The 22,579-nt window shown below is 39.3% G+C and overlaps 1 protein-coding gene across 1 annotated transcript; it reads right to left on the bottom strand.

Annotated features, from left to right (window-relative positions):
• Positions 1 to 2,840: 2,840 nt before the first annotated feature.
• On the bottom strand, positions 2,841 to 14,341 carry DLK1 (delta like non-canonical Notch ligand 1). Its single transcript, XM_021549627.2, has 5 exons — positions 14,214 to 14,341; positions 13,346 to 13,409; positions 12,789 to 12,919; positions 8,173 to 8,314; positions 2,841 to 3,956 (listed from the first exon to the last, which is right to left on the bottom strand). The coding sequence occupies exons 1-5, from the start codon at positions 14,284 to 14,286 to the stop codon at positions 3,215 to 3,217; spliced, it is 1,152 nt and encodes a 383-aa protein (XP_021405302.1). The 5' UTR covers positions 14,287 to 14,341; the 3' UTR covers positions 2,841 to 3,214.
• Positions 14,342 to 22,579: the final 8,238 nt, after the last annotated feature.

The raw sequence follows: 22,579 nt of genomic DNA on the forward strand, positions 1-22,579 counted from the left end.
CACCCAAACAAGCTCAAAATAAACAAACCAAACTGGAAAAGTAACCACGACCTACACGACCTAGCTCAAAAAAACAGATATTTGTGGAACATCTTTTTTTTTTTTTTCTTTTGTTAACATCAGGTACAGAGGCTAAGATGGCTCAAAGGGAGTTGGTTAAAATAAAAAAAATTACAACAATGTATTTCCTCACGTGTTGTAGACAAGAAGGAGCTAATGCCCTTAACAAAGTGTCCCACTTTCCTAACCCATCCCTCAGCCTAGTTTTCTTATTTATTTTTTGGTTTACAAAGGCAAAAAGATAGAGAGGTTTGAGTCTCAGAGGCATCATTGCTTGATTAAAGGAGAACATTCAGAAATCCAAATGTGAGACATGGCACCATAGGTTGGTACCTATGGCAGTGGGTATCATAGATATGTTGTCTGTCCATTGATAAAAAATACATAGAGTTAACATATAATTGAACTGGTGTCAATATTCTGTCTTCTCTTTGCTCTTATGCCAGTATTTATGCACAATGCTTATTTTAAACTTCTTGCTTTGGAGACCTGTTGCAGGCTATTGATCCATAATCTTTTTTATCATCCCAGTTGTCTGTCACTTGTGTGGTGACAAGGCTTTGGAGCTATTCACTAGACTAACAGCACACATATGAGAAACAAACATACTTGCTTAATTCTTTCCTGGGACAAAGAAGCTAAAGATAGATACTATTTTTTCCAGAATTTCATGCTTAAGGTAACACTTTTTCCCTTTGGAGAAGGTAGCAGGACAACAGACCACCAATGACAGGAAGGATACTAAGAGTTAAAATCTATTATTTTTCCATGCTATGCAAATGACCTTTTCTCAAAAATGCTTTTCTGTCTACATATGAAGAAATGCGCTGTGATGGAGGAAGTGCCCACTGGGCTACCATGGCCAAATAAAAATGGTGAAAGTGTTTAAGTATTAATTATAACTTCCTACGTTTTGTATGTTTAAAATGCAAAGTTTTGTTACTTAAGGCCTTGTTCTGTTCTGGAGCAGACCAAACTATAAGGGATAAGGAAGCCTCTGCTCAAAGGTGTGTACAGGCAGCTCGGGAATTTAAGCACTGACTCCTAGTAGGTACGTAAAGTTGTAACTGATTTTGATTCAAGATACCCAATGGAGTTATGCATGTTTCTGGCTATCTCCAAATTGACCCAAATATATTTCTAATAATGTTAAAATACACAATACTTAATTATATGTTTAAAACATACTGGTTTAAAAGAAGCGTGTCAACTCCTAAGACATGTTTCATGGCTTGAAATTGAACCCTGCTTACCCAGTTTTACATTCATCTGGGCTTCTAAGTCTTCTTCAAACTTCACTACAGCTGGCTGAAAAATTGCTAGGTTTGATAAATGTTTGACTTTTCAACAAGAGCTTTGAGAAGGGGCATCTTCTTTATTTAAAATTTTCACCCTTTTATCTGGAATTCAACACCTTCCACAGTAGTATCTGAATACCATTTTTCCTCTTAGCACTACATTGTAATACTATGATATGTGCAAATATTATCAACAGCAAACTTGATATATACTTGTCACAATTCAGAAAGATATTAACAAAAAAAAAAATCCTACTATAATGCCATGCATGTGCTTTAGGGCTTCTTTTTAATTTTAATTTTTAATTGGCTATTTTTCAATAGTTGTGAGAGCTGAGAAGAAGCTCCTAATCATTCCTATCTAGGGTGGCTGGGGAAATAAATCATTACAAAACTGCAGTTAAAGACACCTTTAGGCACTGCTGTTGGAAGTGATTGGTTTTTGTTGTTTTAGTGGGATTTGTCCTCTTGATTTGCTTACAGGGAGCAGTCAGACTGGCCATTTAGGAAGAAGCTGGGAGGCCCAGGAGGGTCATGGCCATGGTGGGGCAGAGCCGCGGCTCTGGCAGCCCCACAGGCCATGGAGGCTGAACGTGCGGCGGGAGCTGGACTGGGAACGGGGCCCATGGCAGCTCCAGGCACAGCAGGGCATGAACGAGCTCCAGGGGCCAGCCATGGGCCCCCAGCAGCAGCAAGAGCCCACAGGGCCAGAGACAGGGCTGGAGCACAGCTCCAAAGGTCCCTTCAGCACCTGGGCTGAGGTGGAGCCCAGCGTGGCTACAGCGCAGCTCAGACCAGAACCAGCAGTACTGGGCTGACCCAAAATGGTCCTGTGGGCAGGAGGTGGGCAAGAGACCCATGCCAGGCTCCTCAGGGAGGTGAGCACTTCTTAATGGCCTCAGTCCCCTGATGGTTTTATGGCTTTCACGACCCTTTGCCTATTTGCCACGGTTGCTTTCGATTCTTGAAAACCTCGTCCTCTCCTTGAAATGTGACAGAAAAAGCAGAAGTGAAGAATGAAAAGCAGCTGTCCTATTTCAGGTGACACGTGACATCTTTTCCTTTTTCCCCACGACAAAGTAATGAAGGATACCTCACTCAGCGGAGGTCTTTAAGGAGTATTTATAGAAAAGTCAGAATCTGATCCTTTAATCTCTACTAGGTCTCTAAGAAGAAAGACATTGAACACCTTTTTCACATTTTAAAATAGATAAATAGAACAATTTATAGATGCAGGATTTCAAGCAAGAGACCTTTAACCTGAAATTAATATCCCAAGGACCTCTAAGATTCTACAGAATCTCTCTTATAAGTATGTAAAAATAGCAACAGTGACTGAATAGGTGAGCTATCAGTGTGAATTTGCTCCTGCTGGTTGCAATTTCTAAAGCCTTTATCAGATAGCAAACGAGTTCAGTATGGACACTTGTTGCAAACTTCGTTGTAAAGTAAGATTTAGAAATGAATAAATAAACAAGTATAGCCCTTAACTGCTGTTTATTTAAAAAAAAAAAGCATTACTGAGTAATTTGCAAGTACTGTACTTGTCAAATGAACTATGCACAAGATGAGAAAGCTGCAATACAGTTCCAGTGATAAGTTATTTTTTATTTTACAAAAAGTAGCTGCCTTTAAGAGAAGTCAAAATAACATTCCTTGCTTATTAAGCTCTTTTTTTTTTATCTTTTATTTTGGGGAATGAAAAAATCCTTAGCAAGACAGATACATTACATTTCTTCATTATCACTCAGAACAATTTACAGCAAATATACACACAAATACTGAGGCCAAACACAGGCAATAAATTTTACATATTGCTATGAAAAGTTGCAAGATGCTGCTTGGCTGTCAAGAACCTAGATGGCAGTGTAGTTCTTAGTGTAATTAGTCAATTTGATCTTCTCCGGGAAGATAATATTAACTGAGAGGTTTTCCCCATTGTTAGACTTCAGAAAAAAGTTCTTTTTCTTGCGCAGGAGATGACTATATTTGGCATTAGCAAGCCACATTTCACATTTTGAAAAAAATACAATCCCGGTTGTACCCAAGACAACAAGACACGTAAGCAAGCCCAGCACAACAAAACATATCACCTGGCTTCTACTCAGAAAGGGATCTGCATTTTGAATTGTTTCTTTCACTGTTATTTTCAGGATTTCTTGTTGTTGATGCACTGATCTGTGGTGAGCTTTTGAGGGTGGCTTGTAATTCTGCATATGCTTTGTCTCCATATTCATTCCAGAGAGACTTGTGTTTTTGCTGGGATGTTTGCAGGTCATGCCAACAAATTCTGGTTTACAGATGCACTCGAACCCTCCCTGGGGATGCTCACTGCAAGTCCCTCCATTCTCACAGGGGCCACTTGCACAGAATGTGACACGGCTGCTGCAGAGCTTTCCTGTGTAGCCATGGGGACAAGAACAGCTGAAACCCACGCCAACATCTGTACATGTTCCTCCATTCTCACATGGGCTGGATTCGCAGTCGTCTCTATCTATTTCACAGAAGTTGCCAGCAAAACCAGAAGGGCACAGACAGGAAGCATGGGGTGCAAAACCATTGTCATCAATGCATGTTCCTCCATTCTGGCAGGGAGAACTAGGATACATAACAAACACAGAGACAAAATAAAGTCCAAAGGAAGAAACTGTTAGGAAACACTTTATATAATAAAAAGAGCTGTTTTTCTTTAGAAGAGCCAATTCCAAATGCAAATCCGCTAAAATCAGTGAAGCTGAATAAAGAATGAGTTTGTTCAACAGCCTTGTCAATACAGATTATAATATCTTCTGCTGACCCTTTGGGCAGGGTTAGTACACCAGTATATAAATTCAACCCAAAGTGCTGTGAAGGATTTTAAATTATTTCAAACATTTATTCAAATTAAGCTTCTCACTATTGTTGTATGCTTGAAGCTATTTAGCTGAGAAACTACTCAGGCAAGAGAAACAAAGACATGAGCAGCCATGGCTGCTTCCTTTCTACCTGATTATTCCTAAAACAATCTATATATTGTATTGGCAGAGCAAAACAGTGCCATAGCAGCTAGGCATAAAGCTGATTGTTTTTATTCTGCTTGTGTTCCATGACACAAACAATTTAGAAGCAAACAGATACTTTCCTATAAACTGCTGTTCTGCTGTTTAGCCAAATTTTTTGATAGATACAATTCTAATAAAAAATATCAATGAGAGAATTTCAGCTTGGGCAAAGACAGCTGTAATGTGAGAGCAGGACCATAGCAAACCAAGTATTTCTACAAAGTCTTTTAGTATTTCCCAACTCGTAGCTAATATGTTATAGATGACATAAATTAACTGAGAGAGCTATTCTATCTTTACAATGAAACTATGCCTTACTGAGTGTAGTGCTAAAAGATGAGGCCACCACTGACTGGTACAAATGTGTCAGTTCAGGGGATCTATGCAAAGTGCATTTGGTCCTTTAGCTGTCCCTGCTGGCTGACAAGAGTCCCTGCGTCCCAGGTTTACAAACAAACCTCAAACCTTACCATCACATATCAGCAAAGCTTTTAAAACTCACTTTGTAAAGAATTAAAGTCTAGGCAAAGTTTAGGACAAGCCTCTTTGGCAACAAAACTTTTCTGAATACTTATGTATCCCTGAAGACATATAGCACAGCAATATATGATAGTTGAGAAGTCCAAACTGTTAAGGCCCCCCACTTCCAGGGCAAAATCCCAGGGGTAATGAACATCACAGCTTCAGATACAGATACTTCACATCTGCAGCAGTCAGTAGCAGCAGGCTGTTATGGAATTCTATGGTGGGACAGAGATTTACAAGAGCTGTTGATGTCTGGCTGAGATGACTGTGAAAGAGGTATAAGCTCCTGACAACAAATGGTCCCTAACCAAAGGTCAGAACACGGCTGGGCTAGTCACCACTGCTCTGGGATTACCTTTGGTAGAGGTTGCTCCAAGCACCTCCAGCTCCACTGGGGACTGAAACACTCAGCAGTCACCCATCAGGAGAGACTGAACATTCTGGCAGAGAAATCATGTGTCTGTTTTCTGCAGCTTCCACATTCCACATGTCTAGAGCTTCCTCTAGTACTGTTCTCCCCTATAGATGTTGGCCGGGTAAAAAAAAAAAACACTAAAAGACCATATTGGAAGTCTGGGAGCAGCATCAGGAAAGTAAAACTGGGCTTTGACATAGACATGGTTAGTGATAACTTGAGGTAAGGAATTTCAACATATTAACCAGACACTATGTCTTTTTAAGCAAAATATGTAAATTGGAGTTACACAGTACTTCAGTGGTTATGGCTGTCTTGGAGAACCTAGCACTCCCTTAGCTTTATGGGTCTCATGGAAAATTGGACAAGCTGGTTTGTCCAATGAAAATGTGTACAAGTTTGAACCTTCAGGGCTGAATCTCAGTAGTTTCTAGGGAAGTTGGAAGAAATTGCTGGAGAACATAAATGTAAACCTTTTTCTGAAATTTTCAGAAATGTAAAATGTTGAAATAAAAAAACAGTTAGGGGGGAAAATGCAGAATTTTGAAAATTTTATTTATTACTAACAGAGTTGCATTTGCCTAATTTAAATATGTTTAAATAAATAAAGCCTAAATATTAATTTCCTTGAATAAATTATTCTACTTTGCATTTTTGGCATTTAACACAGCAAGGTGTAGTACATGAAGGGTTAGTTGTAGGAAGCATTCCATACCGTTCTTCTTTGCTTCCCAGATAGTCTGGTTCCTTTTAGAAAGTACCACTCGCTGCTCTGCTTCCAAGCAGAAACCTCAGAACATCACACCGAGGTCACTAATGCAGATATATGTAAACAGACTAGAATAAACACTTTGATTTGTAAATTGTCCCGGTTCCATCTGTGAATATTAACTAAGAAGCCAGCAGTAATGCTCAGTAATATCAACATTTTTAACATTACCACTGAGGTAGAGAGGAATTGAGAGGAAGTGAGATGTGAATGAAATGACACAATTTGATGAGCTTTCTTTCTACAATATGGGATGCACTCTGGTGGACTGTGACTTAGCAGACATGGAGTGTTTATGCTGACAACAGTTGTCTTTTTGAATTAAATGCAGATCTACAGACCCTGCTGCTGTTTTTTCTGAAAAAGACAGCTTCTTAGAGAAAAAGAATCACTGTTTCAAATATGTTGCTTTCTTCAGAAAAATTGTTCATGATTTCCAGGCTAGTTCATCAGCATTCAGTCCAAAACCAGTGCCAATACAAAAAAAAAAAAAAAAAAGTTTCAGCAATTTAAAACCATAAAGTGTTTAAGGAAGTACATGAAAGTAATCTGTTATTTTGTTGATGTTGTATTTTTGGAACTCAACTGTTTTTTTAGGATAGCTAGTATATATGTCCACACTGAATTACTGAAATATTTGGTCTACAGGTGAGAATCAGAAAAACCTATTCACATCCCCCATTTTAGGCAAGTAGCTTGGATGTGAGTTGTGGTTCTTTCAAGAAACTTAAATTTCCTCATTGTCAATGAAGAAAACTAGGCAAATCAGAGTAGCTATCTTAGAGGCTGAAAGTAAGTCCAGAAAAAACTATGTGAGTATCCCCCAAATAAAGGTGATGACAAAAAAATTCTAATGACATGAAGTTGTGAAAGAACGGCAGTTCTTGCCAGAGAGAGTGAGAGGTGTTAATGTTCCTTAAACAACAACTTCAGGAAGATTCATTCATAAGGTAGATCTGAATACTTATAATTGCCTATTGCTGAGCAAAAAGAGAACCAAAGGAGAGCAAGAAGGCAAGCTCCTAAAAGAAAACTGTGATTTTAGGGTCATAGATTTACCAAGTTTGTATCCACTATAAAGGCATTCTGTACATTTATGGGATCAGAACTTTGATGAGCTAGAAGACAGCAGATGCTTCTAGATTTGAACAGAAACTCCAATTCACATTTTCTCTAGCACCAAAAGGTCTTCCTTTTTTTAAGAAGTTATACGTGAGTTTGCTGGAAATTCTTTAGCCTTTTGCCTCTTGACCTTTCATTGAGCACCTCTATGAGAAGTCTGGCTCTGTCATCGTTGCTTTCCCTCATCAGGTAACTCATACACAATGGACAAGCTCCTCAGAGCCTGCTCTTCAGGCTAAATGACCCAGCTCTCAGTATCCCTTTATAGGAGAGATGTTCCCATTCTTTAATCATATCCATGGCCCTTCACTGGACTCACTCCATTATGGCTGTGTCCTTTTTATATTGAGTAACCCAGAACTGGACCCAGCACTCCAGATGTGCCTCAGCAAGACTGAGCAGAGGGGAGGGATCACCTCTCTCAACCTACTGGCACTGCTGTTCTTAATTTCCCATTTCTTTAAAAGAATGGAGAGCAATGGTTTCCCTGTTGTGATGGAAGTGAGATTTTTCTCCTTCAGTTAACCATGGGCATACTATCATATGTTGGTGAAGAAAAAAGGACAGACTGGGTGGGCTAGGAGTTTTAATGCAGACAGCTTCTGTGCTAACTACTGTTCTTGTTGGACTGTGTATAAATTATCCCTCACTAGAACACAGGATGGGAGGCACTTCAAGTTTGTTTATGAAAATCACAAGAAGGCTTAAATTCACCACAATAAAATGTGCAAATTAGCACTTTTAGTACTCAAGATTGTGCATAGAAAGCCACACAGATAACCTGTTAAGTCTTTATAATATTAACAGATCAGATTTGCAGTTTGATAATAAAAGGAACTATCAAAGCATTGTTTATTTTAACACAGATATATTTCCACTTAGCAAAGGATTCTGAATAATAGAAGTGTAGATTTTAAATGCATGTCAGAAATCAATATTTACCCATTAATAATGCAGGGTCCTTTCTTGAGATGGCAGTTTTTTCCTGTAAATCCTTGGGCACACAGACAAATATATCCTCCGTCACCAGTCTCTATACATGTTGAATTATTGGTGCAGGGCTTTGCTGAACATGGGTGAATATCTGTTTAAAAATTCCCAACAGGGCTTATTAGTCTAATGAGAAAGATTTAGTAAATGGTACACAATACTTCAAATAAAATATAGCTTTAACAATACTTCAACCTGCATTTTATAAATTCTTATCTATTCCCCCCACTTTGTTAAAATGGAGTTCAGATTGTTCAACTATTGCAACAATTTCAGCTTATTTCTCTCTTTCTAGCTCCTGCTTGCAAAATGTATTTCAATTGCCCCATTCCATAAATAAGTAGTCTTAGAAATAAAATATTAGTATGGGACAAATAACTTCTAGATAGTCTAGCCATACTTTCACAATCTTGGCTTCTCCATGTGCAAGAATTCTGAAAAAGCAATCAGGAAAGGGGAATTTTCCCTGCTCCCTGCCCATGTCATTATATGCTTTTGAAGAAATGTTTCATAAAAACAGCGATGAGCAATTTACAAAAAAATCTGTTAAAATTTCATCTTTTGGCTGGGCTACATTCAACTCTTATATAACTGTGCCAGAAAACAGAGCTGTATGACGTCTGGGCCCAAAGTCACACATCTCATTTTCTTTGCAATTGCCCTGCTGAGCCACTTCCCACTCAAATGATTACTGAATTTTTAAAATAATTAAAACTAAATAAACAAACAAGTGCATATTTTAGCAAGCTACTGCAGCAGCTGCAGAGAAGTGCTGACTAGAAGGTATCTGATGCCTCACATATGCATATACACACTTTCTAAGAAGATGAAAAGGGATTTAAAGGCATTTATATTTTACTTTCCACAGCAAAACATGAAATTTAGATGATATCATGAGGTTCTGCAAAATTTTAACCACAGAAAACAACAGTCCTAAGCCTTCAAATACAATCTTCCCTGGATAAAAGGGTCTATTTCCTAATGCATTAGTCTGTTCTCGATAGGCAACTTAGCATGAACTTTGAGTGAAAACTCCAGTTTTCGCAAGGACCAAAATAATCTTGAATGCTTTTTGAACCAGTATTGTTTGCCAGCTATTTTCACAGACTCTAAAGAGATCTAATAAACTGTGTACTTTGATGGAGGAGAAAACATGAATTTTGATGCAGGAGCATGGAAACTCTCTGAAATACATATATGAATAGGTATGTGTATATATAGATATATATATACACATATGTATGTATACATATATATATGTCAATAATGTATATATATACTGTCAATAATGTGTATATATATATATACATTACTGTCAATAATTGGTGTCAGGCATTTAATTTTCAAATACATCTTAAAAGGGTGTTATATCAGGTACTTTTAAAACATAATACATAAATTGCCTCAATGAGCCCCTTTTCTCTAGTTTATTTTACCTTTCAAAAGGACAGCCACCAAAGTAGTAACTGAGACAAAAACGCAAAACCAGGATGTTACATTTATACTTATATTACTTATTGAAAACTTATATGAGTGTTCTCAATCAAATTAGCCATAATTAATAGTTCCATCAAACGAAGCTGTCATACTGCAGTGCATGAAGCAATCACTGAGTTTTTTTATGAGGAAGATATGCTCAGTAGTAGTTTGTCACAGGACAATTTTTAGCCCCCGTCTCATGCATTCATACACAGGCATTAGAGACTCCATCTGTACTCTCTGATGAGTTTGCCAACATGTGGCCTTGGCAAAGCAGTCTGGTGGCAAGTAGGACAATTTAGTCCCAGCTCACACTGCATGTTGGCTTTTTAGCCAGTTGAGGCCAGGATTGCAGCAGGAGGTCATGGAGCTGCTAACACGATGTGTAGGCACAGCCAGGGGTGACAGGCTGACAGATCCGATTTAGCAAGCTGGATCAAACACTCTCACTGGGCTGTCATTTTTTTTCTGGTAACAAATTGACTCAATTGATTTTCCTTTTGTTATGGTCAGTGTTTGATGTGGTTCCTGTACTGTGCAGTGTATATCAGCTGCAGAGGGAAGCTCTGTGCTGTGCAGCCTAGTTCCAGGGGTTCACACACCAGATTTCAAGGCTGTGTTTCCACAAGATGAGAAGATGTCATTGGCATCATGGAGCCAGTTGGAGATGCTCCATTGCAAATAGGTCAACCAGCGGTGTTAACACCAAGACCAACTCACAGATGTTTTCCTTCAAGTGCCTTGTCTGTTCATGTGGCTGCAATAATAGTCACAAATGCTACCACTGATTCTGCCCTACGTGTTTACAGTGGATCAAGCCCAACCCATAACCTGCATGTCTCTAAATTACTAGGAAGGTGTTTCTTGGCCAAAACTGAGAACTGGGCTGCCTGTATTAAAAACAGCCACACAATCAGAGGTATTATCAAACCAGTTGGTGATCTACAACTACTCCAGAAAAGAAGTTCCATGATCAAAGCTAAGGAAATCATATACATATTCTAACTTTTCTACAAAACAGAAGAGGTAGCACCACCAATCCAAATCATCTTTTTTCCTCCCATGCTTAGCAAGCAAGCAAATAAACTGCTAAGACTATATCTCTATTTTAGAAATATTTCAGTTTTTTGTAGTGGCCAATGCACTTCAGATCAATTCTATGTTTTTCCTTACTGTTTCCTAATTTGATCAAGCTTCATTAAATGAGACCTGTAAATTAACTGTAGCTACCTGTAATGACTGTATACAGGCAGGAAACTGACACCAACTTTTGGCAGAGGCTGATAGGATTAGGGACTGAGCAATAACCCATTTGAGGTTTCAGTGCTTTATTGGGTTATGATAACAATTCCTATCAACTTTCCAGTAGCAAGAAGATGAGGAGGAGCACCCTTCTCTTGATCCCTTATGACAAACAATGCATTTAGAGTAGATAAAACCACTGAGGTGAAAGACTATCAACATAACATTGCTGCAGATGAAAAAACAGTTATCCTTTTGGCTGAAAATTCTCAGCAGCTCTTCATGGGGATCTAAATTCAAATTGGCAAAGAAGACTCTGAGACCACTCTGAGTGTCGAGAGAAAGAATAGTTCCTGCACTTAAGCAAGGGATACCCTTTTTGGTATTATAGGACTACCTTAATGAATATTTGTTAAAATAATGTTTTATCATAAAGACGTGGGCTCAATTTTCAATGCTTTCTTTTGCATCCTGAGTAGCAATTCCAGAGGGAAACATTGCAAGGCTCAGAATTGCAAAGATATATTAATATTAAGAAATTCAGCTATGCAATTAAAGCTTTTAGAAGTAGCAGTGAAGATGCTACCTTTAAAGATGTGGAACTTTGTATTCACTGATAAGCAAAAGAATTGAGCCTCCTAAGGTGGCAGAGGGGAGATTGTTCTTTGTAGCTTTAGAAATCTCTGATTGTAGATCAGAGAAGGACTCATTCCTCCTCATTAACTGTAATGGGAATCTAGGTGTCTGTCTCAGGTACAAATACATCTATGAGATGTGTCCAGAACAACATCTGTACCTCAGATGTTACCACTGCTACTACAGCTCCTGCAAACATGCCAGGAGTGACTTTAGGAAGCCTCTCTCTGCTCATGTGTGCAGTCAGTGAGCTCAGGCTGCAAAACCTGATGAGTAAATGAGCAATACCTGAGAACCTTGCACTAAATTCCATGTCACTGCAAGGTGTGACCTACCTAAAACCTTCTGATTCTTTTAGGCATCTTGAAAACCTTATGCAGTTCAAACTGTCATCAATCACCACTTTGGCTATGTATTGGAGACCTCATACATGCTCTATAAATTATAAGCCATATACCAACAAAACCCTGGACATTTGTCCTCTTGCAGCTGCAGCTGTGTGGGCTGAGCCGTGCATGCTCCTGGATGCTCATGTGGTTTCCATCCCATCAGATCTCTCTGACTGAACATTAGCCTGTGTGAGCCAAAATAAACCACCTCAACAAAGGCCAATTCTTCAGCTTGCTCATGCTAAGCTGGCTGATTCTGACTGGCAAAGGGTGAGAGAATGCACATGGAGTTGTGCTTATCCCTCAGATCTGAGGAGTAAAAGGCAGCCTGTTCATGATGACCATTTTCTCAGTTATAGTATTGTTACTTCACTGAATCATCACCAGGTTAAGTAAAGGAAAAAATAAGCTCAGTGTTTTCCTTTCAAGAAGTATTAAGAAAAGAAAAATATATATAATGTGCTACATAAATATTTAAAATTATTTAATATATACAAACCAACTTGTATTTTAATTAGAAGGGCTTACATGACAAGAAGGGAGCAGTTGTTTGTTTGCCTTGTCCCTGATAATTAATGTTTAAAATAGAATGAATTTACACTTTGCTCACACATATGCCCAATTACAAAAGATACTGCATTGCTTCTGCCTAAATAATTATGGAAGTTCGAGGTTTATGTGCTGCTGCCCAGAATCAACTCATTATCTGGAGCTAACTTTCAATATTTTAAAATTAGCTCTCAAGAAGGACTTAGCATGTCTCCAACACCAGATGGGGCTGCTTCCCCTCACTTTTTCATGGAGAGAAAAGGATGTGCAAACCTATGTCACAGAGGCTGCCAACCCAACCCTCTTCACAGATGCACTGCCAGGGCTTGGCACAGCTGCCGTGCAAGCACCCAGGGAAAGGAACACACTGATTACAAAGTGCACCCTGCCAGCCAGGTTGACACCTGAAAGAGATAAGACATGACAGAAACAGAGTTTATTTTTAATAAACATAATTACAAGGATGTATCCCCCCTTTTTGAGGCACAATAAATAAACTTTTGCATACCAAATTGTACTATTTGAACAAAAGCATCAGTGCTTCTGGTATACTAGAAGCTGTTTATGTGAACAAAAAAATTTCATTCAGCAAGAAAAAAAACCCAACTAATCAATGTAAATACTTCATACTGGAAAAAGTAAACTAAACAGGTGTCTAAACATCCATGCTCTATGGTTCCAGTTACTGTATCCGACTAGAGTATTGTTTCATTACAGTTCCATATTTTCAGAGAACACACCATTTCAGTTTCTACCACTCTTACCAGGACTACAAATTATTGAAGCTGACCACTCCTGTGCTAATACCCCTGTCTGACAGATCTTTTTACCTGCATTCACTGGGAAATTCACAGAATCCATTCTCTGGATGGCAGCCAGCTTTACAGTTCACGCCTGGAAGAAGAGATTTTTATAACATAAAACCAGAAAAATCAGCACATCATGTTCTATACACATTATGGATGTTTTGAAAGAACCCAGACTGCAAAATGCTACTTTTCTTTTTTCTTCACACATATTTTGGCATTATAAAATTTTAAATTAACCTTATCTGGAACATTTTATAGAATATTCCTATAGGGCAAGTGAAATGACATACAGAATTAATCACAGAAGAATACAAGTACATGAAAAGTGTATGTAATATCCCTACAAACCATTTTAAGGGAGTAATGTCAGAGCAGATTCACGGATGTTGCTTCACGACATGCCACTCCAAATGCATTGTTTCGGAGCTGCTTGGAACACTGAAGTACCGAAGTACTTTCAGTCAGAAGAAAAAATCCATTTAAAACTACTTACAATAAAAGTGCTGAATTCATTTCAACCCTACATCGGATGAAAATAACCATTTTCATTAAATCATGCATAAATAACGCAAGTTAAGGAGAAGAGATCTCAGTCGCGGTTCTTGTTTTGTTTGTTTGCTTGCTTAAGCATTTGCACCGAGCAATGCCCCTCTGAAAGATCCCCGCTAGCCGCTGACACCGCGCACCGACGGCAGGAGAAACGCGCTCCAAGGAAAAGCTTCCCGACCACGCCAGCGTCTCCGCCCGGAGCGGAGCTGGGGATGCCTTTGCCGCCGGCGGCGGAGCCCGGCGAACTCCCAAAACTTTCCCAAAAGTCGCCTCCCCTCCCGCGGCGGCGGAGCCCGGCGGGCAGCGGGTGCCGGTGTCCGGGCTCGCCCCCCGGCCTTACCTGGGGCTGCGGGGAGCACGAGGGGCAGCAGGCAGCAGCAGCAGCCGAGGATGCCGGCGGCGCGCAGCCCCATGGCCGGGCCGGGCCGCTCCGCTCCCCGCGGGCTCGGCGGACGCGGGGCCGGGAAGGCGGCGGCCCCCGCCCGCAGCGCCGCCGGCTCCGGAGCGCGGGCGGAGGAGGGAGGGACGGAGGGCGGGGAGGGCTGCCCGCCTCCCCCCGCGGGCGGGGAGCCCCCGGCCAGCGCCGCCGCACGGGAGCCGCGACCTCCGGCAGCTCCGGCAGCTCCGGCAGCTCCGGCAGCTCCGCACCTCCCGCACCTCCGGCAGCTCCGCACCTCCGGCAGCTCCCGCACCTCCCGCACCTCCGGCAGCTCCCGCACCTCCGGCAGCTCCCGCACCTCCCGCACCTCCGGCAGCTCCCGCACCTCCGGCAGCTCCCGCACCTCCCGCACCTCCGGCAGCTCCCGCACCTCCGGCAGCTCCCGCACCTCCCGCACCTCCGGCAGCTCGGCTCCTGCCGCGGGCGAGGGGTGGAATCCTGTAGGGGCGCGGGAGAAGGGAGGTCTGGGGCGAGGGGGAGTGTTAAGCACGCCTCTGGTCTCCTTGAAACTTCGTCTGGCTGTCCGCTAAATCCTAATCTGGGGCTTGTCGTCAGAAATCGAAAGAATTCTCCGTCATTCCCATCAGAGTTCCAACTCTTTCAGGAAAGACTCAACGGAGGCAGGGAAAGTATAATACTATTCTGTTTCTGAGGCTTGAGAATTCAAAAAAGACCCCACCAAAACGCCCCAAAGTGTACCTTTAGCAGTCACGGAAAAAAAAAAATTAAAAAGCATTATTTTTACCACGAGGCACTTTAAATTCGGAATTTTATTCTGTGATTGTACATTTCTGTTTTTTATCTCTTTAGTCTTCCTTTGTGCTGTCCCTTAAGGAAATAGACTGGCTATTTCTTATTCTTTGTGTTCCTTCTAGTTCATTGTTTTCTTTTAAAGAAGTTCTGCCTGTTTTTAGGATTCCTGAGGGACCTGTTTTTTGCCTGCTGATGCAGTGCTTTCTTCCCTGAGATCTCATTTACTAATTTGATTGCCTTTATGTGAAGCAACTAGAAATCCTTCCACTATGGTGAGAAAACCACAATGAGCTAATTCAAGATTACCTGCTCGAAAATGCACGGTGGAAAGCACTCGTTAGCTTCAGATTGTCCATTTAGTGGTATTTCAAGACAGTGATCTCACGTAGGTTGAAAAAGTTTGCTACTAGCAATGATGATGATGCCTTTTAGTTTTAACCAAGAATGGAGGAAATGAAGGACAGAAAAAGGAAGAGTAGAAAATGAGGTTTGGGTTAAAAGAGAACATTCAGGGAGTGAGAGGCAGACACTCCAGAAGCTTTGAGATGAGCTATGCCTATCTGACTCCATAGGCACAGCAGCCTTTTCTGCTTGTCTTGCTTTCCTTTTACTGAAACATTTACGGGTTTGAAGATTACTTTGCCTCACGGCTTTTTCTGTAGCTCACCAGACCAAGCCTTGCTGGGGTATTGTCAATGGCACCCTAGAGAATGTGGAGTGCTAATGATGACTGCTTAATCCTTTACTCTGCCCTTCTGTGAGCCTTGTGCTTCTGTAGGGTAAATATTAGCAACTCTTTGTCTGTTCACTTTGACTTTATTCTTAGTTATTCACATTCCGGTTGTGAGAGGTCCAAGGTTGCTTATTCTTCCCTTAGGTGGTAAGTTCTCTGCTTGCTATTGTGGAATACCTGCTACATTACACCTTTTTTTGATTTTTTGGACCAAGAGATAACCTGGGTAGTTAAAAGGGTTCCAAGCATTCCGTGGTTTCTGTGATATTCCAGTATTACCATGATCAACTAGTAAAGGAAGGATTTAATCTTTCTGCCTTCTACACTAGAAATTTCTCCTTCTATTCTTTCTTCAGACCTTAAGAGTAAAAAAATCTGTAGAATTCATAGGTTTTATTCATACACTCATCAATGTCAAATTGTCTTCTCTAATTTGCATTGTAAATAGAGGCTTTGACATATGATGACACATTTCTTCTATTTTCTAAGATAACTACTGAATACCTGCTGTATTGTTCAAGACTGACTTCTTACAAAAAATCACTAGGAAAATCTGTTTCTCCCAATGCTATGTACAATGTTATAATGGTCAGACTGAGACTGAGAATTTAAGTCAGCAAGAACTTTCTTTTGTACATTGAACATAGAGTTCTTCATCCTTCTGATCAGCAACATGCAAGGAACTTTGCAAAGCCTGAAAATTAAGAAGCAACAAGAAATCCTTGAAGTTATGTCCTGGCTAGGTGTCCTGTTTACTACTCTAACACATTTTGACTGGAGAGAAGTACAATCACATTTTTTAATTTCATTGTTGTAAGAATCTGAGGCTGGAGAATCTGCATCAGTGACAAGAAACACAAAGCAATTAATTGGTATTACAGCTCCTGAGGGTCCCTGAAAACTCTGATATCTGGAATCTGAGGTTATCAGTCACAAAGAAACCATAAACCAAATGAGGCCTCACATGCTGGGATGAAATAACTGATTAATTTTGACTACTTTTATACATATTGCAAAGAGAAAGGGAAAAATATAAATTACAGGGCCGTGCTGCTTGTCTGGCACTTTGTGAATTACTGTGTCAGAAACTTATCAGTGAAGACATTTATCTTTCATCCCTTGATCTCAGCAGCCATGAATATACACAAGTATAAAGTTTTAGGCTCTGTTACCTGGTTTTACAAGTTTGTACTCAATGACTAGTGCTGTCCATTAGAAGAAAGCTCATCAGGTGCAGCTGGAGCCCTAAGGAGCTATTTTTCACTCTTTCTGTTAGGCTGTCCTATGTGGGAACTCAAAATGTCTCTCAGACATTTTTAGAGGTTCCAGGCCTTGGTCAGAAGCATTCTAGACCCTGGCAGACAGCTGAAAAACAACTGTGATTTTGAGTTTGAGCCATGGAATGAATTACCAACTTTGGAGGTGGAACAAGCAATCACAAAAGGTTAGATAGTATAGTAAAAGTAGTTACAAAGTAGAGGGGAAATTTTTTTAGCACATGTACAGGGGGGTTTTCACTTTGTACATGGGGGTCAGAAGTTCTAAGATGGAGGAAAGTGGGCTGAACCCATCCTTCTTCCTTCTTCTTCTTCTCCTCCATGTTCTTGGTGATGTTGGCACTCACAGATTGGTTTAGAGTAGAAAAACACTTGGCAACGTAGGTAGTAGGTATTGGGGAATAATTGTAAACATGTTATACGTAATATATCATATAAAAGATAGCAGCAGCCCTGGGCGGGGAGAGAGACGAAGAAGACAGCAGATCGAGAGGATGTCAGGGTGTGTGTGTGCCTCTACCCAGGCCACTGATCAAATAGCTGCAGTCCAAGAACATAATCTGTTAGATAACTAGCAATAAACTGCCTTGAGACCGAACAGCTAAGCCTGCAGAGTTTTTCTTTGGAAGCACGGGTTGGAGGAAGAATTTCACCACCACATGTGGCCCCAAAACAAGGCTGGGGTTCCCACAGTCCTATCCTTAGGCGTGCTGGGACCAGGTGGGCTGAACCAGCCTACAAACTTGCTGGGTTTGAGCAGAACATCCTCTTTTTCCTTTCCCTCTAACCCCTGCCATGTCCCAGATGCACAATGGCATTTTCCCCACCATGCCAGCTTGACTTGTGCTGCCTCTGGCTCCTCAGTGAGCTGACTCAGTGCACTGTGCTGGCAGGTGACTGACAAGAAAAATATAAATTATTTCAGCTGTCACCATACCCTTTTCAAAAACATGTTTCTGCACTCAAAAAGACAACAAGATAATGCCTGCAGACATCACTGGGAAGAAGACACCTTGTCCAGTTCTGGCTGTGGCAGGGCACATAAACCAGAAAGTTTTTCTTCACAGAATAGATTTCACTGCACACAGAAGTTGCAGCTATCACCAGAGAGCTTGAGATTGACAAAATATATTTTTTTAGCATGGTAAATTTTCCCCATTGGATTGGTAGCCAAAATGTGCAGAGCTAAAATATACTGCAATAATTTACAGGAGTTAAAGCCAAATTGATTCCCTTGCCCAGTACTGAAAATCCTCACAGCCTCCCTCTCTAACTATTGTCAAAGCAGTAGCTCAGTGCTATCTATCACCCAATTGCTATAGCACAGAGAATTCTGCCAGCTGTTTTGGAAAGTACATTGTATGAAATCTTGGCTGCTCTGAAGACTGAGGCAAAACTTCTGTCACTAGAACACCTTTCTACTGTCTGTAGCAAACTTGATCAAAAATTAGATGTGATTTTCCCCTTTCTCTGTGTGAGGGATGTCAGAGATTTTGCCATCCCTGAGATCATAGTCTAGCTCTGCTTTGATATTTTAAGGAAATAGACCTAAATGTAGAAATTCAAAATATTCAGTAAGATTCTACATTCAAAGTCTTTACTCTGTCAGATGCTCCAACTTAACAATTAAAATGCAGGGTCAAGAAAATAATTTGTAAAAAGCAAAGCAAGACAATAGCAAAAACCTTTTTTTTTCTAGTAGTTTTTCCATCCTACTATTCACAGCACATAAAGCTGAGAAACTGGAGGAACATAGGCATAAAATAAAATACATTAAAATAAACCCATGATTCTACCATTAATGCAAACATGAAAAATGGAATCTTATCCTAAGTATTTAAAGAAGTCTAAGCAAGGTCATTTTTTAAAGATCTGGAAGAGTATTACTGTCATTTTATATAATAGTAGTGGTGTGTCTGTTCTTGAAATATAGAATAATATAGAGAGTTATAGAATAACATGTTCACCAAATGACACTGTGAGAATCATGACTGGATTTTTTAGTATGAAATCAGAGAAATTATAAAAGATAGATCCATCATGATGTGTGAAACCAGGAAAGACAAAAATGCAAGAACTTGAGGTAGAGAGAAGTAATGGCCAGTATTGTACCTGGAAGAATAATTAATTTAGTCTGGGTATATAGACATTTTCTTCTAACACTGAGGTTGATCAGACAGTATGACAATTTGCCATCAGAGTAGAGGCAAGATAATTAATTAGATGTCTTTAAGGGAATATTAAGTGCTCTTATGAGGAGATTAATATAAAACCATAATTGCTTGAAGCAGGTGTTTGGATTATGGTCCTGTGATATCTTTTGGTCTGGCAAGCATTCCCTTGAAAACTGATGTTAAAAAAGTCTGAATCCTAGGGATTTTTAAGAAGTAGTTGACAGGCTGACAGATGTCAATGGTAATGAAGAAGTTTTTATCATAGCATGTCAAATACGTCCAACATGCTGTACCAGCCTGGAGATGCAGGTAATGTTCAATTTGTAAATCACATCACCTTGTTATGTTTTATTTTCCTGCAGTGTAAAAGATTTGGTGCAGTGAATACAAGTGTAGATTCTTACTGGTCATCCAGTAAACAGAACAATTTTTCTGGCCTTGTTAGTAGTAATGAATCTTAAAATATATTTTTAAGTACTTGCCTGAGGCTAGAAAAATAATTTTATTTCTTATGTAAAAGAAGAGAGAACTACTGAGACTACATTTCTGGACAGGGGCTGACTGTGTGTACAAAGGGGAGAAAGTAAGAGAGGGAAAACCAATATCTCTATTAATGCCCAATGTTCTTATGGTTTTCTGAACTGACAAAATAAATTCTGTCTTTTGGCTGAAAGGATATTTATAAAGAAAAATGGACAATTCACTGTGAGACAGACGTATATCAAAATGAATAGCTGAGTTTTATCTTCATGGAGTTTGAAATGATAGAGAGTCATCAAGGATTAAATTCAACATTGAACCACTGTTCAGGTCTTTTGGAAAATTGTCCACATATAAATAATACAGAAAGAGGAAACATTGCCATATATATCTGAGTGTGTGTAAAATTTATTTAAATTTAGTGTTTATAAGAGTTCTTTCTCTCTCTATCCTAGATATATATGCAGAAGGAACAGGAAAACACAGATCTAGAGGAAGTATATAACAGAAAAATAAATGCAGGAAGAAATACCTTAAAAATCATAATTTATCAGAACGGAGTAGAGGTACTCTGACAATGTACAACTTTTACACTCTGAAAACTCCAGTGTGTTCTGATACTAACAATTTCAACCTGAACTCTAATACTTAGAGGAGCCTGCTGCTTTTAAAGCTTTGAACTGGCCCTGAAGGAGGTTTTAGGTGGCAAAAAATAAATGAAAATTCATCCACATGCCTTTCTAAGCTCATTACTGCTGTCAGAACTCTGGTTGCTATTCAGTTTTCAATTTTGTCTTGATCTCAGCTGGATTTTTTGCAAACTACAGAAGCAAGCTGTTATTTTCAGTCTTAGTGCTTTCTCTGATTTTGAGCCATTTTAAGGAAAAGATGCTGCATTTTCTTCCATTATATCCAAGCTGTAACAGATCCATTGCTGTTATTTATACACCCTCACATATGGGTATGCTCTGCTGATTCTGTCACATGACAAAAATGTTTCCAGTGTTTTTGCTTTGTTTTTCTTTTGACAAAGAGACCAGATCATTCCTCTACTCTGTGTTGTTTGGTTGGTTGTTTTTTGTTCAGCTTTCTCCAAAATATATGTTTATTTTCTCAAATTTCTGGTTTCTTTTAATATACATATACTAATTCTAGAAATCAGGTCAGCTTAATTCTGTAATAGTCCCATTTAGTGGGATTTTTCATAGTTCTCCCCTCTTATATTATAAACATCTCTATGCTGTACAGTTCTTTCCTTTTCCATACTGTTTTCTAATTAGTTTTTCTTCTGCTACTTTTTTTTAATGTGGTGTCTTATCATTATGCTTTCATTGCTCTCTCTAATGATACCATTAAGCTATAAAATGGAACTCAAACTACATTATATTTGCATTATTATGGTTACCTTGCATTTTTTCTAGGTCTATTTAACCTTTAATTTGTTATAGGATATTATATAACCATTGCTTGAAAATGATCAAATTTGATGAAATTTCTACTGTTCTTTATCAATGCATTTTTTCCTGCTGCGTGAGGGACACATGAAGAAACTGCCTCAAGAGTATCATTCCACTTGTAAATATGAAGATAAGATTTTATAACAATTGGTGCCATAAAAATAATTATTTGCAAATTAAAAAAACCCAAACCAGAAGGAATATCTGAGGGGAATAATAAAGCAGAATAGGCCAGAAACAGTCCTTTTTGCCATAGCCAGAAGTTCTTTCCCTCAGTCTAGCATCAAGGCCAAGAAAAATAGAGATTGGCAAATTGTCAACCCTTTACATACAAGTAATATCAAGAAAGTAATTTGCACAAAGATACACAACCTGTTTCCTTTGGTTAAGTCCATGTGTCAGCTCCGCACTTCCCAGGATTTTTTTTTCTTTCTAGCTTTATCTTGAAAGAATATTTATGTGAAGGACAAATATTTGTTAATGTTGCCACAATAATATATTTTAAATTGTTCATGGTGGTAAACACTTGTGGTCAGGAGGCCTGAAAATTTATGCAAAACAAAAAGCATGACTTTTTGTCCTGTAATTCTAGTGTCAGATCTGAGATAATCTATAACTTTGAGAATGCAAATTTCAGTGAAAAATTTTTGATGAAACAAATTAACTACTTAATGAAGTTTATCCAATACTTTATACATATTAATGTAGAATGTTGAGTGATAGGAAATATTTTATAAAGCATAGTTTTAGATTAATGTAAGAAATTAATTAAGCAAGAATGTAATTGTTGTTTTCTTGTGCCTCAAACATCTTCAATCCTTAGTGGTGAAAATTAAGTGAGGTGGCCAGAGCAAGGCTGAATTAACTGTGGTTTTTTTTTCCCTAAAACAAACTGACTAATAGGATTTTTTATCTGACTAATAGTATTTCTTGCAAATCATATAAAGGTAAATAACTTGATAAGCAAGAACGAGTTTATTGTGATCCTCCTTTTGCACTGGTTTGTTGTTGGTTCCATTTCACAGAGAGAAAAGCTGAGGCACAGAGAAATAAAGTAACTAGTTCAAACTCACACTTGTGGCTAAATCAGGTATGCATGACTAGGTCTTCTGCATCCCTCATTCTTCTTAGTATTATTTTGTTTAATAATAAGAACCTTAATCATAAGGTTCACTGTTGGAATGAACTAGACTGGGAAAGAGGAAGAAAGAAATTAAGCATAAAAAAAAAAAGGAGCGATTTGGTACAGGCCATGTTAAAAATTGGAACTAAATGCAGAATTCCCTTGCATTCTGAATTTCCAGTGATGGCTATTGGCAAGGGAAATACTGGTTCTTTGTGTCAAAAGTGGGCACAGTTTCAGTTTCCTGAGCTAATATGAACTATGGATCTT

This window comes from Lonchura striata, chromosome 6, assembly GCF_046129695.1.
Source record: "Lonchura striata isolate bLonStr1 chromosome 6, bLonStr1.mat, whole genome shotgun sequence".
NCBI lineage: Eukaryota > Metazoa > Chordata > Aves > Passeriformes > Estrildidae > Lonchura > Lonchura striata.